This window comes from Dichotomopilus funicola, assembly GCF_033296635.1.
Source record: "Dichotomopilus funicola strain CBS 141.50 unplaced genomic scaffold C8A04scaffold_53, whole genome shotgun sequence".
Taxonomy (NCBI): domain Eukaryota; kingdom Fungi; phylum Ascomycota; class Sordariomycetes; order Sordariales; family Chaetomiaceae; genus Dichotomopilus; species Dichotomopilus funicola.
Window position 1 is genome coordinate 101541 of NW_026944074.1, and position 17554 is coordinate 119094.

The window sequence follows — 17554 nt, forward strand, 5'->3', positions numbered from 1 at the left end:
AAGCATGATGCAGGCTGATCATGGGTCTGGGGATAAAGCAGATTGGTCGGTTTCATGTTCCGATGTTAAACAAGGTACTCGGGATATGGAATAGTTCGCCCCTTGATTAATTACAGGCAGTATATTACATGATGAATACAGCCCAGCTTGCGGTCTCGCTCACCCTTAACCCCAGCAACCCACTGCGCTCCAGGATCCCAAAATGCATAACTAAGGTATGTACCTGTGCCCCGCCTCGAGCAATGCCTTCATGCCCGACACCTCCAACCGAAGCGCGTCCCACATCACCATGCCCCGAAACTGGAACCACCCCAGCTCCCACAGCCGGTACTCACCCTCGATATCGCATGCCGCCTCCCCGCAATACAACACCCAGGCCAATGGGGGCTGCTCCGCCCTGTGGAAACGACTGAACAGTATATCGTCAGGGTCCAGCGGGTCCTGCCCCACGTCCTAGTTGGGGCAGTCGAAAATGTCCCGCAGGATCTCCCGCGAACTCTGTTTAGGGTGGCACAAGGTGGCATCCACAATCCAATCACGACCGTCATCTATCGAGGGCAAGCCGAGTAAACACTCTCGTAGAACTGCGGCTTGTTCCTCGGGGTCGCTGATCTTGAGCACGGTGGATACGAGCGGAAGATTGCTGGACTGTCCGGCGTCTAGAAACAGATAGCTTATGTCCTCACCGCTCTGGACATCCATGGCGCCAAATTCTTTATCTTGCAGCGGTTGAAGCTCCCACTTGAGTTCGCGAAAGAGCTCATCACAAACATGCATAGTAAATTCGTGGACACAAAGTATCTGCTCAATCTGCCACGGCGCAAACAGCGCGAGCAAACGCATCCGATCTTTGGCCTTCTCAATGTAAGTTTCCCCACTCCGCCCCTTGCCCGCCGGACTACAGATGTTGTAGTACACTTCGAGCCGGTACAGCGCGCGCTGGACCCGTTGTATTTCGGTGCGGCTTAGGGGGTAGCTGTGTTCGGGATAGTAACGCCGATCGTCCAGAGCCCAGATCTCGTAGTGCTTGGTGAGAGGTTCGATGACGAAGCGGTGGAAACGAACCAACTGGATCAGGTCCTTGAGCTTGAGGCTTGGGAATTGGCCAAACCGGTATTGATCGAGAAACTGCCACAGCGTCCCCTTCAACCGGGTTGTTTGGATTCTAGCCTTGCCAGAGAGGTAAGCGGCGTGGGCATCGTAGAGGAAGCCGTCCAGGACCCGTTCAGCCATGTGCCTCAAAATTGACAGACGGTCCCGGGCATAGACAAGATGAGCCCGTGGGGAAGCGTGGACAAGCGCGTCTAGGTCGTTGAAGCTGGAGAGTTGTAATATGATGAGACGGTGGATGTCGAGTGGCATTTTTTCTAGAGGCGAAGAGGCTGAGGACGTTTGAGGGGTGGACCCAGGCAGAGGGTCCGTCTGTGTCATTTTGTCGGGCATGGTGATGGGGTGACGGCGGTGATATGGCTTGAGTGGTTGTTCGAGTGACGGGTGATCGGAAGAGAATGGGTAGCTTTGAGTAGATTGGGGATTCCAACTTCCACCTACACGGGACACCCATAAATATACGCCGGATTCCATACTCAGCAATCAGTCAGGATGTGACCAGCACCGCAGCTGATGTTTGAACCCGCGTTGTTGACTCATGTAAAACCAATGCCAAACTGTTGGGGAAAACGTACTGCAAATAACACTGGGAAACATACTATTATGGCCTGAATTGTGAGTCTGACTGCAAGTCACACTTGAAGTTTGTATCGAAATCTCTCTCTACTACTAGAATTGGGTTGTCACAATCAACCATACCTAGCTTGAGATATTTGCCAAGTAGATCATTGGGTGTGCAAACCGTGGCCTGGAAGGGATAATTGTTTCTAGAAATTTGGGCAAACTCAAACACCTATTTTCTCTGAGTCAAAATGGGTCCTGTTTAGGAAGAGCAAAAAAAACGGGATCAAATTTAATGCAGCCGGTCTTGTGGGGAATGTAGGGGTGTGATCACTCAGGCCGGCGAAGATGGATGGTTGGGTTTTTTGTTTCTAGTCGGCGTGACTTATACGCGTTATAAGAGGTAATAATAAGGGCTGGGAAAGGAGATACATTGCCTGCAAAGTGTGTGAGAGGTTGACGTCCGTTAGACGGGGCATAAGAAAATGGTTTATATTGAAAGATTGCAAAATCCAGAGAATTGCGTGGAATGGTATGATGTTGAGGAAGGTCTACCCCGAGAGTTCCGCCAGGCGGGATACCAGGCTACCTACCTTACCTAATTACCTGAATTAATGAGGTAATTACCGAAGTAGTGAAATGAATCTCACGTTTTACAGAGAGTAATAGCCATCTGGGTAACACGTCACGGCATTAAGGATGTGGCGAGGCCTGCTATTTAGTTTAGTAAACGTAAAGACGAGAGGCCAAATTTGATGTAGCCGGGCTTAAATTTTAATGTGTAGGATTCAAGGGTTCCTAGGACGCGGTAACTTGATTACAGGCAATTTCCGTAGCCATCCGAGAGAACTTTTTGACGCCCGACAGAATAAATTAGAGTGGTGTCGATGTAATTTTGGCCCAACAAACAAACACATCGACAAGTATGCCAACCACGTCGGACAAGCCGCCGCTCAATAATGCAAAGCCTTGAGTCTCCTGGCTTCTACCATCCCCGTTTTACCCCCAGAGTCGACTTAGGAGGGTGTTTACGGACAGAGTTGTCGTAAGGGTTGTGATGACCTATCTGTATAGAAATACTACTACCTATTTCTTCCGACTTTCGAGGAATTCCAATGCACCCCCAGCACCCGACCCGAAGCTATCAAGAACAAAACACAAAAATCATGCGTGTCAAAACACACATCTCGCTGATCCGCCGCACTGGCCAGCCACCGCGTAAATAATTAATCGTCCTTGGTGTTTCCCGCGCTCAAACAATTGGTCGAGCCCTCACGATGGCCTCAGGGGCTGTCTGTCTGTGCTCACTCGTTTCAGGACTTGCGCTTGTCCCCGAGCATTGCAGTGGGGCCGAGGCTCAAAAATTGTCTGCCGATTCTTTTGATGATAGTATCACACCAGGTTGCACAACATCCTGTGGTCAATTGTCAGAGAAGGAATTCCAAATACCGATGGTTGATGTCGCCAAGCAGAGTAGGTAAACAACTCTGCAATGAAATCGCACGTTGATATTATAACAACCGGCAGTATACTCTCCCCCGCTCTGTCAAACGTTTCATTCTCGCAACAATTCCCCAAAAGTTTCGCTCCACTCCCGAACCCCAACCGGGTTCTGTCGTCTCCGACCCCAGCGACAATCCCCTTTGCACATCATGAAACCAAACAGCGACAGCGTCCGCCTCGAGAGCCGCCGTCCGCTCGCCGTTTCACAAAACAACCCGGTCTTTTTGTTCTTTTGCGGCCAAAGACTTGGCTCAATCGAGGTTAGTCGACTACCCCTTCCGACACAACAATACAGCGCAACACGATACAACACAATACAACATCGCAGCACAGCCTCATAAGTTACAGCCCAAGACAAAACACCCCACACCGCCCTAGATGCCGAATTGCCGTCCAGCTGAGCGAATTAAACAACCCCCCGCGATCATAGCATAAACCCGTCCGATCAACCGCGCAGCCAGGGGAAAGGTCTAGATCTCCGAATCCACTCTGTCCTTGGGTATCGCCATCACCATCACGCCCGGACGGTCCGGTCCAGGGGCTGTGCAGCTCAGTCCCTCTGTCCCTCTTTTTGTTTGTTTTGACAATTGTTTCCGCGGCATCTTTCTTCTGCTCCAAGTCATCCAATCCCCTCTCAAGCAACTCAACCCTGGTTTGGGACTAGCTTGCGAAAAGCTTGATACATCGGCGTGCCAGTGCGTGCCCGTGTTTGAAGTTGTGGACTGTATCGTGGGCGGTTGAGATCGGATGCTTCAGGTAGATGAATGTAGGTCGGAGGCCTCGGACGGGGTGGTGTTGAGCTGAGGTGGAGTGGTTAGAGGGGATGAGTCGAGGGATGGATGGATACATAAAGCCCGCGATGCGACGCTTCAAAGGATCTTGCAGACTCGGCATCGAGCATCTGGACATCTTCAGCCTTACCACTACCACCTCTTCCCTTTCAACCCGCTTCTCTTCTTCTTGCCCCGGTGGCATTTCTTAACTAGCCAGCCTAGCCTCTTACTTTCTCTTAACTTCTCAACTCCACCATCATCTAATCCACCACCCACCACATACAAAAAAGCCCACCATGCACCCCCACACAGCCCTCCTCGCCGCCCTCCTCGCAACCGGCGCATCTGCCCACGGCGTAGTCACCCTCATCAAGGGTGCCAACGGCGTCGACATGCCGGGTTTGTCCGGTACGCCCTCTTCCCCTCTTCCCTCTTTCCTTTCCCCCCTTCCCCGTTGAGCCTCTTACCTCGGCCACAAAGGCACCCAATGAAACACCAAACAAAGAAAGAAGGAAACTGACAAACTCCCTCAGTCGCTGACGGAACCCCCCGCGACTGCTCCACCAACCGCTGCGGTTCCCAAGCCGACACCTCCATCATCCGCGACCGCGAGATCCGCCGCGGCGATGTCGGCCCCCTCGGCCGGACCCAGGGTGCGGGACCTGTCGATGCGGCTACTGCCGTTGGTGTGTTTATGGGGGGTGCTACTGGCGCGACTGGGAACGCTGGCAACGCTACCGCTGGTACTGGCGCAGCGGGGAACGGGACTGCGGCTGCCGGTAATGGGACTGCTGCTGCTGCTGCTGCGAAGGTCCAGGCAGCCGGAACCGGAGAGGAAGATGACTTATCTGCGTTGAGCGCCCTCACCAACGATAACGGTCAAAACAGCGGGAACGGACGTAACGGACGAAACAAGCAGAATAATGATAAGAGGGAGGCGGGGTTAGTTGGCCGACAGCTGCTCAAGGGCCTCAAGGGCTTGCTGGGTGGTGGTGGTGCTGGTGGTAATAAGGGACAAGACAGCACCGTGGCGACTGAGAGCAACGTCGCTGCGTCTGCTGGGCAGGGTGCGACATCGGGATTGCCGACTTGTGCGGATGATGGGACGATTGAGTTGGTGTATCATCAGGTCTGTCCCCTTATTGCCCCCCATTTCCCCTTCCGTCGGTCATTTTCCCTCACCAATCCTTTTTCTATGGCGATATGACGGCCACTAACAAACCCCAGGTCAACCAAGACGGCGCCGGCCCCCTCGACGCCTCCATCGACGGCACCTCAGGCGGCACCGACCCGGCCGCATTCCAAACCGCGACCGTCACGCAAGACGTCCCCGGCCTCGGCGTGCAGGGCCTAAGCCTGGCCACCAAGAAAGACTTCACAGTCAAGGTCCAAATGCCCCAGGGCATGACATGCGACGCGACGGTGGCCGGTGTCAACAACGTCTGTGTGCTCCGCGTGCGCAACGGTGCCGCGGCAGGGCCGTTCGGAGGCAGCGCGGCGTTTACGATGAGCGCGGCGGCGCAGAAGAGGGCGGTTGAGTTCCGGATGAGGAAGAGAGCGCTGTCTTTCAGTGCTTAGGCATCGGGAATTAGCCGCTGGATCATATGTGTGAGGGGAACTTACCTAGCTGCGGGCAGCTTTCTTTCTTTAAGGAGTTGACCGCCGGACGGGGACCTTTCCTATTGTAAGACTTGATTTGTTAAGGAAGACGCACAGCATGTACGAAAGCAGAGATACCATCAACGATCATTGCAGAGACGATTAGTTCTATTCCAAGCGCCAGCTCCAAGTCTGGGGTATCCAAGCAGTGAACCAAAATGTCCGTAACTCATCCCAATTAAACGCCCTTAAAGATCCGATTGTACCATTTCGTGCCTCCACCTGTCCGGTGCTTGCCCTCGTCCAAATCTCTCCGCCTGCCCGACTGCAGGTCAATCTCGTCCGCCCTCCAATACCTCGTCTTAAAGATCAGCTTGTATACTCCCCAGATCACAAAGAACAACGGCAACAGGATGTACGCATCCACAAACGTGCCCGCGTCAAATGGCGCAAAGGTCGACCACCCCTGTATGAGAGCCAAAAAGATGTTGGCCGCCAAGCCAAAGTACGCGTTGTATGGGTACCAGAGCGACACAAACGGAAGCTCACTCTCGGTGTGGCCTTGTGCCTTCCACCCTGCGCGGAAGCGGATATGCGTGAAACTGATGGCGGCCCAAACAAGAAACGTGGAAACACCACTGAGATTGATAATGTAGCCGTAGGCCTTGCTCGCGCCGGTGCTGACGTTCATCATGCTGAGCGCACCGCACAAGTTGGTGAGGACGATGGCGGGAATGGGCACGCCCCGTTTGTCGGTCCAACCCAAGAACTTGGGAGCCTTTTGGTCCTGCGCCATGTAGAGCAAGGTACGGCTTCCGATGTAGATGGAACTGTTGACCGCGCTGAGGCAGGTGATAAAGATGAAAGCGTTGATCAGGTGCACGCCGGCTTCCCAGCCCGCGTTTTGGATGGCGATCGTCATGGGACTGCGCAGAGCGCCGCTAGAACCGATCAAACCCGGCGCGTCCGACGGGCATGTCAAGCCGAAGAAGAACGCACACCCCATGTAGACAACGACAATGCGAACAAACACCTGGCGAATGGCCAGCGGGACAGCGTAGCCCGGGTTTTTCGTTTCGGTGGCGGCGACAGCGACAGACTCGACACCAGCGTAGAACGTGCTGCAGAAGACGAAAACGGAGGCGACGCCTTTAAATCCGGCAGCGAATGGGCCTGGGTCACGCCAGTACGTGAAGCCAATTGCATCAACTCCTTTCACACCACCGGCCGCGTAGCTACAACACGTTAGCAATTGCCCGACGATTATGGACCTCATCAGGGCACCAACACAATGCTGAAGATAAAGTACGCGATCAAGCCAATGATCTTGATCAGCGCCAGCCAAAACTCGGCCTCTCCAAACGTCTCGACGCCCAGCAATTGGAAGCCAAGGAACGCAAACTGTTATCTCGTCAGCACAGGCACACCAACTCGCTCTCTCCCGCTCCAACATACCCAAAAGATCAAAAAGTACCCCCAAACAGGCACCTTATCACTCCAAAACTCCATAATGCTACAAATCACATTATACTCATTCGCCAACACGCAAAACCACAAAATATAATAATTCCACCCCACCGCCACACCAAACGCCTTATCAACAAACCGATCGCTCAGCGCGGTGAACGCCCCGCCGGTAGGATACAACGTCGTGATCTCGCCCAAGCTCTGCATGATCGAAAACGCAATAATCCCAATCACCCCAAACCCAATCAGCAACGACGCCGGGCCGCCCGACGAGAGCGCACCGCCCGAGCCGATCAGCAGACCGGGGCCGATGATACCCGCGAGCGCCATCATCGACAGGTGGCGCGTCTTCAGGCCGCGCTTGACGCCGCTGTGCGGGTCGATCGCGCGGAAATCGTCCGAGTCGGAGCCCGTCGCGGCTCCTTCGGTCGTTGCGTCTGCGAAGGGGTCGGGGGCGTCATGGTGGTTGACAAAGTCGTCGTCCTCGGGGGAGTCTTTTTTCTTGAATATACTCGGCATCCTGGCGGTTGTTAAGGGGAGAACCAGCAGGAAGTGAAGAGGAGGAGAAATTCGAGAAATTCGGGCCGGCGAGAGGTGTGGAAAAGTTCCGGTAGCCGAGTTCGGTAGTCAATGGCGCCGATCAGGGACCACTCGACCACGGAACTGGCGGAGGGGGGAAGGGGAAAAGATGGGGGATGGGGGGACACGAGAAGAAGGCTCTGCAACCCGACTCTCTTCAATTGGGGGGCAACAGGATGTTTAAAGTTCCGCCGAGTCGGGGTTTGTCTCGGCGTGTCAAGGATCGCGCCTGCCCGCTCTCGAGTTGCAATCCTGCTGCAGGCTGGTTCCTTCCCCGTCAAGTTCCGCCGAGTGACCTTGGACGGTTAATGGCCGTTTTGAGACAAGCTTTCCCATCTTTTTGGAGAAGGCTGGGACTACCGAGTGGGGTTGACACATGGGACGACCACATTAACAGTCCTTCGCCTGAGCTTTGGTACAGGATTGTTAGCACACCGCGGTCAGGTTGGTGGCATCACCGCAGGCTTGAATCGCGCAATCCACCGGCGGAAACCCAGTTGCAGGGAATGGGGGAACGAGAAGCCTCCGGTGATTGGCCGGGACCAAATGCATCCCACGCGACACCCCACGCAACCCTGGTGCACGTGTGCTCTTGGGCTGTGACGTCACCCGTTTTGGGAAGTCGGGGGTCAGCCTGGACCAACCAGGGGCGAGCCAGGAACGACTTTGCATGTCAGGAAATGCTTTGCCCAAACGAATTCTTCGAAAAGTTGGGACATCTGGTGAATTCTCAGCCACAATGTCGACTATTGGGATTGCGAGGTCTCTTCATATTTACGTTTGTTGAGACGCAACATGTCGGACTTTCCGACAGTATTTGCCACTTGCCAAGATAGCCTGAGGGCCTTGGAAATCGGCGCGACTCCCAGGCCCACTTGGCCGGGCAACCCAGTCCCGAGTCCAAGTCGGGCCGGGCCGGAGGGCGGACCGGCCCCGGCATGTTCTGAAAGGACCGGTAGTGTACAGACGGTTTCTCGAGGTCTCCAACGTCGACCCGGCGGCCGTTGCATGCCGACAAACTTAAATTCGTGGCCCGTCCCGGCCGGCATTGTGTGGCCCGCCTCAGATCTGTGATTGGTGACATCCCGGCTGATCTCGATCCGTCGAATAGCGCTGCGACTTCCAAAACAGGATCGGGAAACCAATGTCTATTACATCATTCGGTTACAGAGTATTAGGATTTAAGGTTTCTAAGGCGAAGTATTGATCTCACGAGAACCTGAACACCCAGTTACACCAGCTTCGCAATTTAGGTATTTTTACAGTCGTGCCAATATCCAACATGAAGCCCACAGTTAACGAACAAAGTCGAGACAAGCCTCTCCCAACATCGAGGCTACGATACTTCTTCCCCATCATACGACTTATCGGGGTGTTCTTTGCATCGCTCTACGCACTCTATACCTACGTCTTCCCGAAGCCTCTGCTTGCCCGTCCTCTCCCACAGCACACCGGGCCGTATGCGGTAGGGGCTATTGATATCGAGGCCCCGGTTTCACCGCCACGAACCATCCACGAGGCTCGACTCAAGGCAAGCGGAGAAAACGTGTTTGAGCTGGAGACAGTCCTGTTCACGCTCTACTATCCAGCATCCCCTCCATCACCCGATGCAAAGCGTCACACATGGGTACCTGAGCCGGTGTCACTGCGGGCTCAGGGGTACGCAAAGGCGGCACATCTCAGCAACTGGTTCACCAATACGCTGTTCACAAAGGTCATCAATGCCATTGTGGGCGATATCACCATCCCAGCCGCTGTGGACGTCCCACTTGCCACTCCATTGCCACGGAGTCAACTAGCCGAGGGTGATGAGCAGCAAGTCCCAACAAAAGAAAACACGCCGAACGACCAAGACCGCGGCTTCCCAGTCATCATCTTCTCCCACGGCACCGTGTCCGCCCGAACAGACTACTCCCACTTCGCAGGAGAACTCGCCGCTCGCGGCCACGTCGTGGTTATGCTTGAACACCGCGACGGGTCCTCCCCCGGCACCATCATCCGCCCTCCAAACCGGCCCCCCCGCACCCGTCTCCTCTTCGACATTTCCGAAGTCGAACTCCCCAACAGCCCCCACCCCCTCACCCTCGAAGAATTCCACACCGCCCAACTCGCCTTCCGCGAAGCCGAAATCTCCGAAGCCGTCCGCATCCTCAACCTCATCAACACCGGCCACGGCCCCGAACTCCTCTCCACCAACCCCTTCACCGAAGGCGCCACCCTATCCGACTGGACCTCCCGCCTCAACACCAATTCCATGATCATCGCGGGCCACAGCTACGGCGCCACCACCGCCCTGCAAACCCTCCGCAACGGACCCAGCCCGGCCCTCCCCTTCCACGGCGCCTTCATCCTCGACCCGGGCAAACAATCCGGCCCACTCAACAGCGACGTCCACGTCCCCCTTCTAATAATCCACAGCAACACCTGGAGCCGCAAGGGCCGCAGTCTGTTCTACGGCCGTGCACACTTTGATACCGTGAAAGATATCGTAACCGCCAACAATGCCCGGGGTAACGCCAGCTGGTTCATGACCTCGCTGGGTACCTCACACCCGTCAGTGACAGATGCACCGTTGCTGGAACCGTGGCTGTTGAGTTTTACGACAGGCGCGACGATTGATGTGTATCAGGGGTTGAGGCAGTATGTGCATGTGGCGGAGGACTTTTTCGGGTTTTTGGCCGGCGAGGGGATGAGGGGGCTGTTGGTGGAGAAGGCGGAGTTTCCGGAGTTTGATGAGGGGGCTGCGTTGGGGTTGGGGAAGCCAGGGCAGGGTGGGAAGAAGGGGGTGTGGGAGAGGGTGAAGATGGCGGGGGAGGATTGGAGGAGGTATTGGCAGATTCATGTTTCGGTTGTGGGGAATGCTGAGAAGGAGTGAGAGGGATGGGTTTGGCGGGCTAGTTGATCACTTGGGTGAGTGGGAAACATAGGATATTGAGATGAACGGTTTTATACACAAGGTAAATATTCATATATCGTAGCGGTTACGACTGAGAAATTTTGACTTGCCAAGCCTATCCACCTCAGTCGTCTTCTAGACTTGCCCTCTACACTTGTATTCTAGATATTGAAACCGAGACAGCCCAAAAATGTCGACAGGAGACCAACCAGACTGGCGAACCAAGCCCCGCAAGGACCAGTCGCCCACCGTGATCGGTGACTCCAAGAAATTCTGGAAATGGTCCAAGGAGGAAGGGTTTGACCTCACGCACCCCCCCACGCCCAATTCCGACCCCGTACAGCCCCGTTTGAAGCTGCAATGCGCCATGACACCGATTGTCATTGATCCGGCAAAAACCGCGCTGCTAATCATCGACCTCCAAAACTACGATCTCCACGAAGCTTCGGGCAACAACAACCCCGAGTTCTACCGCGCCGAAGACATCATTCTGCAATACGCCATCCCTGCAGCACGCGAGACCGGCATCCAGATCATCTGGGTGACCACCGGCTACTCGGACCAAGACCTGAAGCAGATGGATCCCGGCGTCTTCAAGACGTTCAATTTCATGCCGGTTGAGACGTCTCCGGACTGGCAGAAGCTGCCGCTGGGCCAAGGGTGGAGCAATAAGGGCATGTTCCGGAACCAAAAGGGTGTTGGCGACGAGATCGGGGAGGTCAAAGACAAGAACGGCAAGGTCATTGACGGCGGCAGGATCCTTGTCAAGGGATCATGGAACAGCTGGCTCCACGATCCGCTGTCAGATGCTTACTACGAAGGCAAGCGCGCCGACGTGGTGCCGCCCGACGTGCACTTCCACAGGAATAGAAGCTCGGGAATGTGCGACAGGATGAAGGATGTGACCAGAGTTTTGAAGCAGAACAACCTCCAAACTTTTCTCTTCACGGGCATCAGCATCGACCAATGCGTCATGGGCACGCTGCAGGATGCCTACCTGAAGGGATTCGACACCATCCTGCTCAAGGATGGTTGTGCTACCGACAGCCCGTCGTACGCACAGTGGAGTGTTGAGCACAGCTGTCTTATTAGCTGGGGGTTCCTGTCGAGCTGCAAGGACTTTGCCGTGACAGCTGGTCCCAAGGTGGACAAGATGGAGGATGTTGAGGAGGCCGAGTTTCCAGAGCCGTTTCGGAGTTGCCGTTGTTCGTAGGCTAGCTGATCTTTTCCTCACGGGCAAGCCGTGCTAGTCACCAGTGTATTTCAAGTCGGTGCCAGTTTTATGTCGCTCAAAATCATGCCAATGTGAGTGAGTTACTTGCCGGTTCAGTAGAATTCTGCCCAAGTGCCCATCAGTGTTTCAGTGGGAACGAAACCCGATGATAAACCCAAGGGCTGTAGTAAAGCTTGAATTAATGATCCATGACCCCCTGACAAAGGACAGGGTTCCGTTTCACATCCGCCGACCTATTCCCGTCCCGCGAGACCGAGAAAGAGACAACGCCAGCCGAACCTTCCGGCTCCTTCGTGCGAGCGCTTCGGCAGTCGGTTCCGGGTCCCATTTGCCCGATTGAGAGCATGCGTCACCGCTGATTGGTCAACAGTTGGTCGCCAGCAATGCTCTCCTCTGCACCGGGTTTGTAAAAGACGGCAAGCCATGGAGCGAGCAACGGAGAATAGGTACGATGGATCTCTGATACTAGGGACAATCGCCGTACAGTACGATGCCTCACCTCATCTATCGACTCAGCAAGTTCCCAGATTCCCCCAGCCCGAAAAAAGTCCTGTACCCCCGAAGAGATGCGCAGCCCTCAGTTCTTGACAGCGAAGATCTTATAGGAACCTATGAGCATCACCTGTTAGTCGAATGCTGCTTCGGATTATGCCATTCAAAACATCACTTTACTTACCAGCGAACTCATTGATATCTGTCTTCTCAGGGACCACAGCTGCCGGAGCACAACACGCGCTACCACCAGAAGCTGGTGCAGCAGGCGCACAGCAACTTCCCTTCGCCTCTCCATCGTCCCCCGTCTCGAGGTAAACATTGAGATCGGCGCCAGTATCAACAATCACCACCTCTAATTATCACCACTTATCAACACCCTTCCTCCCTCAATACCAGTGACACAACGAAGAAAAGAACTCACCTTCAAACCCCACCCCCTCCAACCACCCCTCATACTCCCCCACCTCACTCGCCCCCGCAATACACCCCACATACATCGCCATATCCTCCCTCAACTTCTCCGGCAACGGCTTCTTCGCCAGGATATCCGACATGGCCACCCGTCCGCCGGGCTTCAAAAGCCGATACATCTCGCGAAAAACAGTGGGTTTGTCGGCGTGCGGGACCAAGTTGATGACGCAGTTTGAGATGATGCAGTCGGCTGTGTCGGAGGGGAGAGGGATGGAGGTGATTTTGGCTTTGAGGAAGGTGATGTGGGAGGTTGGGGGAGGTTGGGTGGATTTGATGCGGTTCGCGCGGGCGAGCATGTCCTTGCGTGGGTGTTAGAGTGATTACCTTACCTACCTTACTAGAAGAAGGGTGTGGATGGGTATCGTACGTCATTCATGTCAATGCCGATGGCGCGGCCGGAGGGACCGACTTTGGTGGAGGCTAGGAAGATGTCAAAACCTGCGCCGCTGCCGAGGTCGATTACGGTTTCGCCCTGTTTGAGGGGTTAGCGATTGGTAGGGACAGTTGGCTGGGGAGTTAAGGTCGAGGTTGGTTGACTAACCTCTTTCAGCGTGGCAATAGCTAGGGGATTGCCGCAGCTAAGGCCGAGGTTGGCGTCTTGGGGAATATTGGTGAGTTCATCGGCGGTGTAGCCAAAGGATTTTGCCACGGTCTCGCCGTACTTGACGCGGGTGCTGCGGGCTGCTGAGCTGTAGTGCTCACGGACGTCATCGTAGATCTGGGAGGGTTCCATGGTGAACAGTAACACTGAAGCGGGGTCGTCCTGTCGTACACGGTATGGAATGGAAAGAGGGTTGGCGTTGAAGGTCCGATTGGGAGCTCGGCTTTCGAGCGGTAAAAACGGAGTTTGTGTCTTGTGCTTCCAGAAACCTCGCTGGATGGTCCGGTATTTATCTTGTTGACTTGATGTGGAACCGAACTCCGTTACTTGCATTGAAGGCAATGTCATCGGATACTTGCCTAATCGGGATGAGGGTGTGACAGACTCTTACTCCACTTTCTAAGGTGACTAACCTGAAGCGGAAAATATTCGGTTTGGCATCGAATCTTTTCCCTTCGTGCGTCTTGAAGCCCCCACCTTGCTCTCCCCTTAGGTGCCCGAGTTTAGAGTCGAGCGTCAATCACACACCAGCTTCTTAACCCTCTCATCCGATTATCATCCCATTACCTCTAGCCGACGAGTAAAATGAAACCCGATTCCTACCGCACAAGGGTTCACAAATTCTCGTGCAAGCCTCCAGGGCATGACGCTGCTCGACAACGCGAAAACCAGCGACGACATAGGGCACGAGTCAAAGGCCGAATCACGGAGCTGGAAGCCCTGCTTCTGACTGCCCAAAGCAAGCTTCACGACGCATGCAACCGTATCGAGGAATTAACCGCTCAGGTTCAACGACTGCAGCATACGGCCGGCGCGATCACCGCAATGCCAATCACGGCAATTTCCAGGGCGGCAACGGACCTTGACCGTAGTCCTTTCCACGCGGGAGATACAAACAGGGTACCAGAACTGGTGCCTTATACGCTTGATGTATTCCCCCGGACAAGGTCTATTTCCACTCCGTCTGCTGCGAGCTCCAAGGTCACCACAAGCTCGCTTAGCCCAGAGGCGAACCCCCCTACCACGGTCAAAAGGCCGGGGAGTACCAACTCACCAACCCTACCCAATCCGGCGGTACCCAACCCGCACGTAACCAACCCAGTCGGAGCCGTGTTTGAAGACCCGAACGACGATTACCCCGACCTACCCCCTCCCCAGCCCAACGAATCGACAATTCCATGCCGGGAAGCGTACGCTATCATCAAAGACCGTCTTAGCGCGCCGGAGGAGTTTGACTTGTCCACTGCGACAGACTGGATGGAACCGGGATTTCGGCGAGCTGTTGTGCCCGGTGCGGGATGCCGGGTCCAGACACACGTCTTATTTGCTTTTGTGGACCGCATTACTCCGATCTAAACCGGTGTGGTAATTAAAAGCGCTATGGTGTTCAATGTTGGACGGAGTTCGCGGCTTTCATTCATCACGTCGGAGGTCCACTAGGTACCCACTTCGGGTAGACCCATCCATCATAGCGTTTCCAGCACCAAAGGCCCATCTCTTGCGTCTCAACCATACGCAATCAAGCCTACCTACTCCGAGCTCTTCTTCGGCCACACCTCCGCGTCATAACCATCCACCCACTCCGTGTACTCCGGCCCTGCAAGTGCCCATCCTTTGATCCCGCCCACCAACACCAGACTCTGCATCTCACTGTCCCCGCGATCCGAGAGATGGTCGGCAAACCAACCTGCGGCGCGGGGGCCACGGCCGCTTGAGGAGCCTGCGGGTTCGGGTTCGTTAGTCGTACAAATGTTGATTGGTATACGTTAGGGTATGTGCTGCGGTTATTGAAAGGGATACGGAAGAACGGGGTAGTCAATTAACATACCGCAGTACCAGATCACTTTCCGGACACCTGCTGCCTTAACGATGGGATAAAGCGTCGGGATGCTCGGGTATAGGCTCTGCGCTGGGAGGTTGATGGATCCGCGTATGGTACCGCCCTGTTTGTTCATGAGTCACCTTGCATGGCTGCGGGGTTGTTGTTAAGTCATCACGAGGATGGGAAAATAGGTAGGTATGCCATACCGCATGATCGACACGACGAAGGTCAACCAGCAAGAAATTTGGGGTCGGGCTGGTGGTATCTTGAGCACTGCCTTGCGCGTTAAGCAGCGCCAGCACTTCCTCGCGGGATATGGTGAGGGGTTCAGTGGTTGTGGGGGTTGGGTAGGCGGCGTGCCAAGGGACTGTTGACTCCGCTGTCGTTGTGGGATTGGCGGATTGGTGTGTAGACATCTTGGTCCGAAAAGTGCGACAAAGGGGGATAACTATAGTGAGTGAGTGTTAAGGAAGGTTGGTGTTGAGTTGACACGAACGTAAATGGGCATGGATTGGTCCGTCGTCTGATGGTATTGTGGAGCCGAGGTGAATGTCACTCGGAGCATGTGATTGGTCTATGGGGTTGACGACCATGAAGAGAGTGTGTTTGTTAATATGTATGACGTTCAGAGGTGGTGACAAACAAAAGGTTGCCCGCTGAAAAAGGTACAGGAGGTTCATACTCCGTCGAAGCATACTAGCAAGTAATATGGTACCCTATTGAACTATTGAAAGGGAGTGCTGGATGTGCAAGCTAGACAAGATCAAGATACCTTATGAAATCTCGTACTAACCCCAGAGCTGAGTCACAACGGGTGTGCTTCCATGGGGCGCAGCGACCTGTTGTGTTGTCTACCGCCTCACAACCTCGTTCCCAAACCCAACAATAACATCCACCACCTCCCCCGGAACACTCAAAAACGGAGAATGCCCTGCCTGCACCCTAGCAACCTTATCAAACTTCCCAACCTGTACCATGACCTCCTGGAATGCAGGCGGGATTGTCTGGTCCCGCTCGCACAGCACGTAAAGCTTCGGAACGGTGATCTCGGACTCCAGGAACTGCGGGAAGTAGTTCAGGCTCTTGTGAGACTGGAATTTGCAGATGGAGGCAAATGCAGCGTCGGCGGCATCTGGGGAGAGGTCGCTGTAGAAAAGGGGCTTGGCGGCTTCCGTTAGGGAGAGGAGGCCGTCCTATGTCGTCGGGTTAGTTATTTAGGTGGTTTAGTCTTTGGGGCTCCGGTGATAAAACGTTACCTTTAGAACCTGATAAGGAAGCGGCCCCATTTCCTCCTCACCTCCCGAGATACTCTTCCCCCTCACAGGGAAAGCAAACCCGGCAATCGAGACAATCCCCACAATACCACCAGCCAGTCCCCTCAAACTCCGGTCGGCTTTCGTCTGGTTCTGAATGGCAGCAGTCGCAACCATGGATCCATAGCTGTGAGCAACGAGGATGGCTTCATTTCCTTGATCCAAGAGCGGGAGAAGCTGGTTATGCAGGGCCTTGACGTCGTCGGCGGGGGTTGCGTCGGGTGAGATTTCGGCGTCGCCGCAGACAACGAGGGGGACGCTGAGGACTGTGTAGCCTTGGGACTGCAGAGGAGTGATGATGCTGGTGTAGTGTGCTGGCCGGTGGAATCCGCCGGGGATGATGACGATGAGGGGTTGTGGGTTTGGGGTTGTCATGATGGGGGATGTTGAGGACGAGGCGGTAGTGTGGTTGTAGATGTGATCAATAGAAATGAACATGACAGTTTAATGCAGCTCGGGGTTGAGATGTGATGATTTATATGTGGTGTGTCTTACCCGCGAAGCCAAATTGGGCGAGATGCCGATAGTGTAAGCCCTAGTGCCACCAAGGATCAATGTTTTGATCCTGCGTAATGTACATACAGCTGCCTCGACGCGGACAAGAGCGCAAACGCATTTGGTTGGTTATGGATAAGATTTGCACCACGTTCGTGAAAATTATGGCCAAAAGGCAATGCTATAATCTCACCTCAGCAGACATGAACACTGTTCGGCCGAACAGTCCGATGCAGACCGTTCCGGGCCGTTTCGGGCCGTAATAGACTGATTGGCCGAACTATCTTCATGTCCGAGCAGCACAGACGACAGCCTCTTGTCTTTGTCGTGGTTCAAAGACCTGCGACAAACAGACATGGTTGATTGTTGTCAAAAATGTCAACAATTACAGCCGTCTCGGGGCAAATATTTATAGAACTTAGCTCGGAATCGTCCATCGTATCTATCTTGACCACATTCCGTCTACAAGTGTCAAATTGACCGCAATCATCCGCGGGGCTGCGTGGAGTTGTTTCCTTCAAAAAATTACAACCACGCGTGCAGGAACGGCCGTCCTGTCTACCTAAGTAACTAGGTAATTAATAATTATCTCTTAAAAGCGGTAGGTCCTGAAGTTGCATCATGTTTTTGGGTCG

The 17554-nt window shown here is 54.4% G+C and overlaps 9 protein-coding genes across 9 annotated transcripts; 4 read left to right on the plus strand and 5 right to left on the minus strand.

Moving 5' to 3' along the window:
• Window positions 1–453: 453 nt before the first annotated feature.
• Window positions 454–1443, minus strand: C8A04DRAFT_30621 (uncharacterized protein; the record flags this gene model as incomplete). Its single annotated transcript, XM_062781442.1, has 1 exon — window positions 454–1443. One exon carries the CDS (start codon window positions 1441–1443, stop codon window positions 454–456), a length of 990 nt encoding a protein of 329 aa, XP_062635146.1.
• A 2800-nt stretch (window positions 1444–4243) lies between these two features.
• C8A04DRAFT_13795 (uncharacterized protein) lies at window positions 4244–5525 on the plus strand (the record flags this gene model as incomplete). The annotated part of the gene is made up of 4 exons (XM_062777856.1): window positions 4244–4355; window positions 4481–4726; window positions 4967–5076; window positions 5175–5525. The coding sequence occupies 4 exons, from the start codon at window positions 4244–4246 to the stop codon at window positions 5523–5525; spliced, it is 819 nt and encodes a 272-aa protein (XP_062635147.1).
• A 259-nt stretch (window positions 5526–5784) lies between these two features.
• C8A04DRAFT_30623 (amino acid permease/ SLC12A domain-containing protein) lies at window positions 5785–7532 on the minus strand (the record flags this gene model as incomplete). Its single annotated transcript, XM_062781443.1, has 3 exons — window positions 5785–6781; window positions 6835–6947; window positions 7002–7532. The coding sequence occupies 3 exons, from the start codon at window positions 7530–7532 to the stop codon at window positions 5785–5787; spliced, it is 1641 nt and encodes a 546-aa protein (XP_062635148.1).
• A 1342-nt stretch (window positions 7533–8874) lies between these two features.
• On the plus strand, window positions 8875–10467 carry C8A04DRAFT_13772 (the record flags this gene model as incomplete). The annotated part of the gene is made up of 1 exon (XM_062777847.1): window positions 8875–10467. The coding sequence occupies one exon, from the start codon at window positions 8875–8877 to the stop codon at window positions 10465–10467; it is 1593 nt and encodes a 530-aa protein (XP_062635149.1).
• Window positions 10468–10678: 211 nt separating this feature from the next.
• Window positions 10679–11701, plus strand: C8A04DRAFT_30625 (Isochorismatase-like protein; the record flags this gene model as incomplete). Its single annotated transcript, XM_062781444.1, has 1 exon — window positions 10679–11701. The coding sequence occupies one exon, from the start codon at window positions 10679–10681 to the stop codon at window positions 11699–11701; it is 1023 nt and encodes a 340-aa protein (XP_062635150.1).
• Window positions 11702–12299: 598 nt separating this feature from the next.
• On the minus strand, window positions 12300–13421 carry C8A04DRAFT_30626 (S-adenosyl-L-methionine-dependent methyltransferase; the record flags this gene model as incomplete). The annotated part of the gene is made up of 5 exons (XM_062781445.1): window positions 12300–12331; window positions 12399–12569; window positions 12639–12987; window positions 13056–13160; window positions 13230–13421. 5 exons carry the CDS (start codon window positions 13419–13421, stop codon window positions 12300–12302), a joined length of 849 nt encoding a protein of 282 aa, XP_062635151.1.
• A 453-nt stretch (window positions 13422–13874) lies between these two features.
• On the plus strand, window positions 13875–14645 carry C8A04DRAFT_13784 (uncharacterized protein; the record flags this gene model as incomplete). The annotated part of the gene is made up of 2 exons (XM_062777853.1): window positions 13875–14236; window positions 14282–14645. 2 exons carry the CDS (start codon window positions 13875–13877, stop codon window positions 14643–14645), a joined length of 726 nt encoding a protein of 241 aa, XP_062635152.1.
• A 173-nt stretch (window positions 14646–14818) lies between these two features.
• Window positions 14819–15527, minus strand: C8A04DRAFT_30627 (Rhodanese-like domain-containing protein; the record flags this gene model as incomplete). Its single annotated transcript, XM_062781446.1, has 3 exons — window positions 14819–15009; window positions 15118–15232; window positions 15318–15527. The coding sequence occupies 3 exons, from the start codon at window positions 15525–15527 to the stop codon at window positions 14819–14821; spliced, it is 516 nt and encodes a 171-aa protein (XP_062635153.1).
• A 435-nt stretch (window positions 15528–15962) lies between these two features.
• On the minus strand, window positions 15963–16799 carry C8A04DRAFT_38824 (Alpha/beta hydrolase fold-1; the record flags this gene model as incomplete). The annotated part of the gene is made up of 2 exons (XM_062784357.1): window positions 15963–16304; window positions 16368–16799. The coding sequence occupies 2 exons, from the start codon at window positions 16797–16799 to the stop codon at window positions 15963–15965; spliced, it is 774 nt and encodes a 257-aa protein (XP_062635154.1).
• Between the last annotated feature and the right edge of the window lie 755 nt (window positions 16800–17554).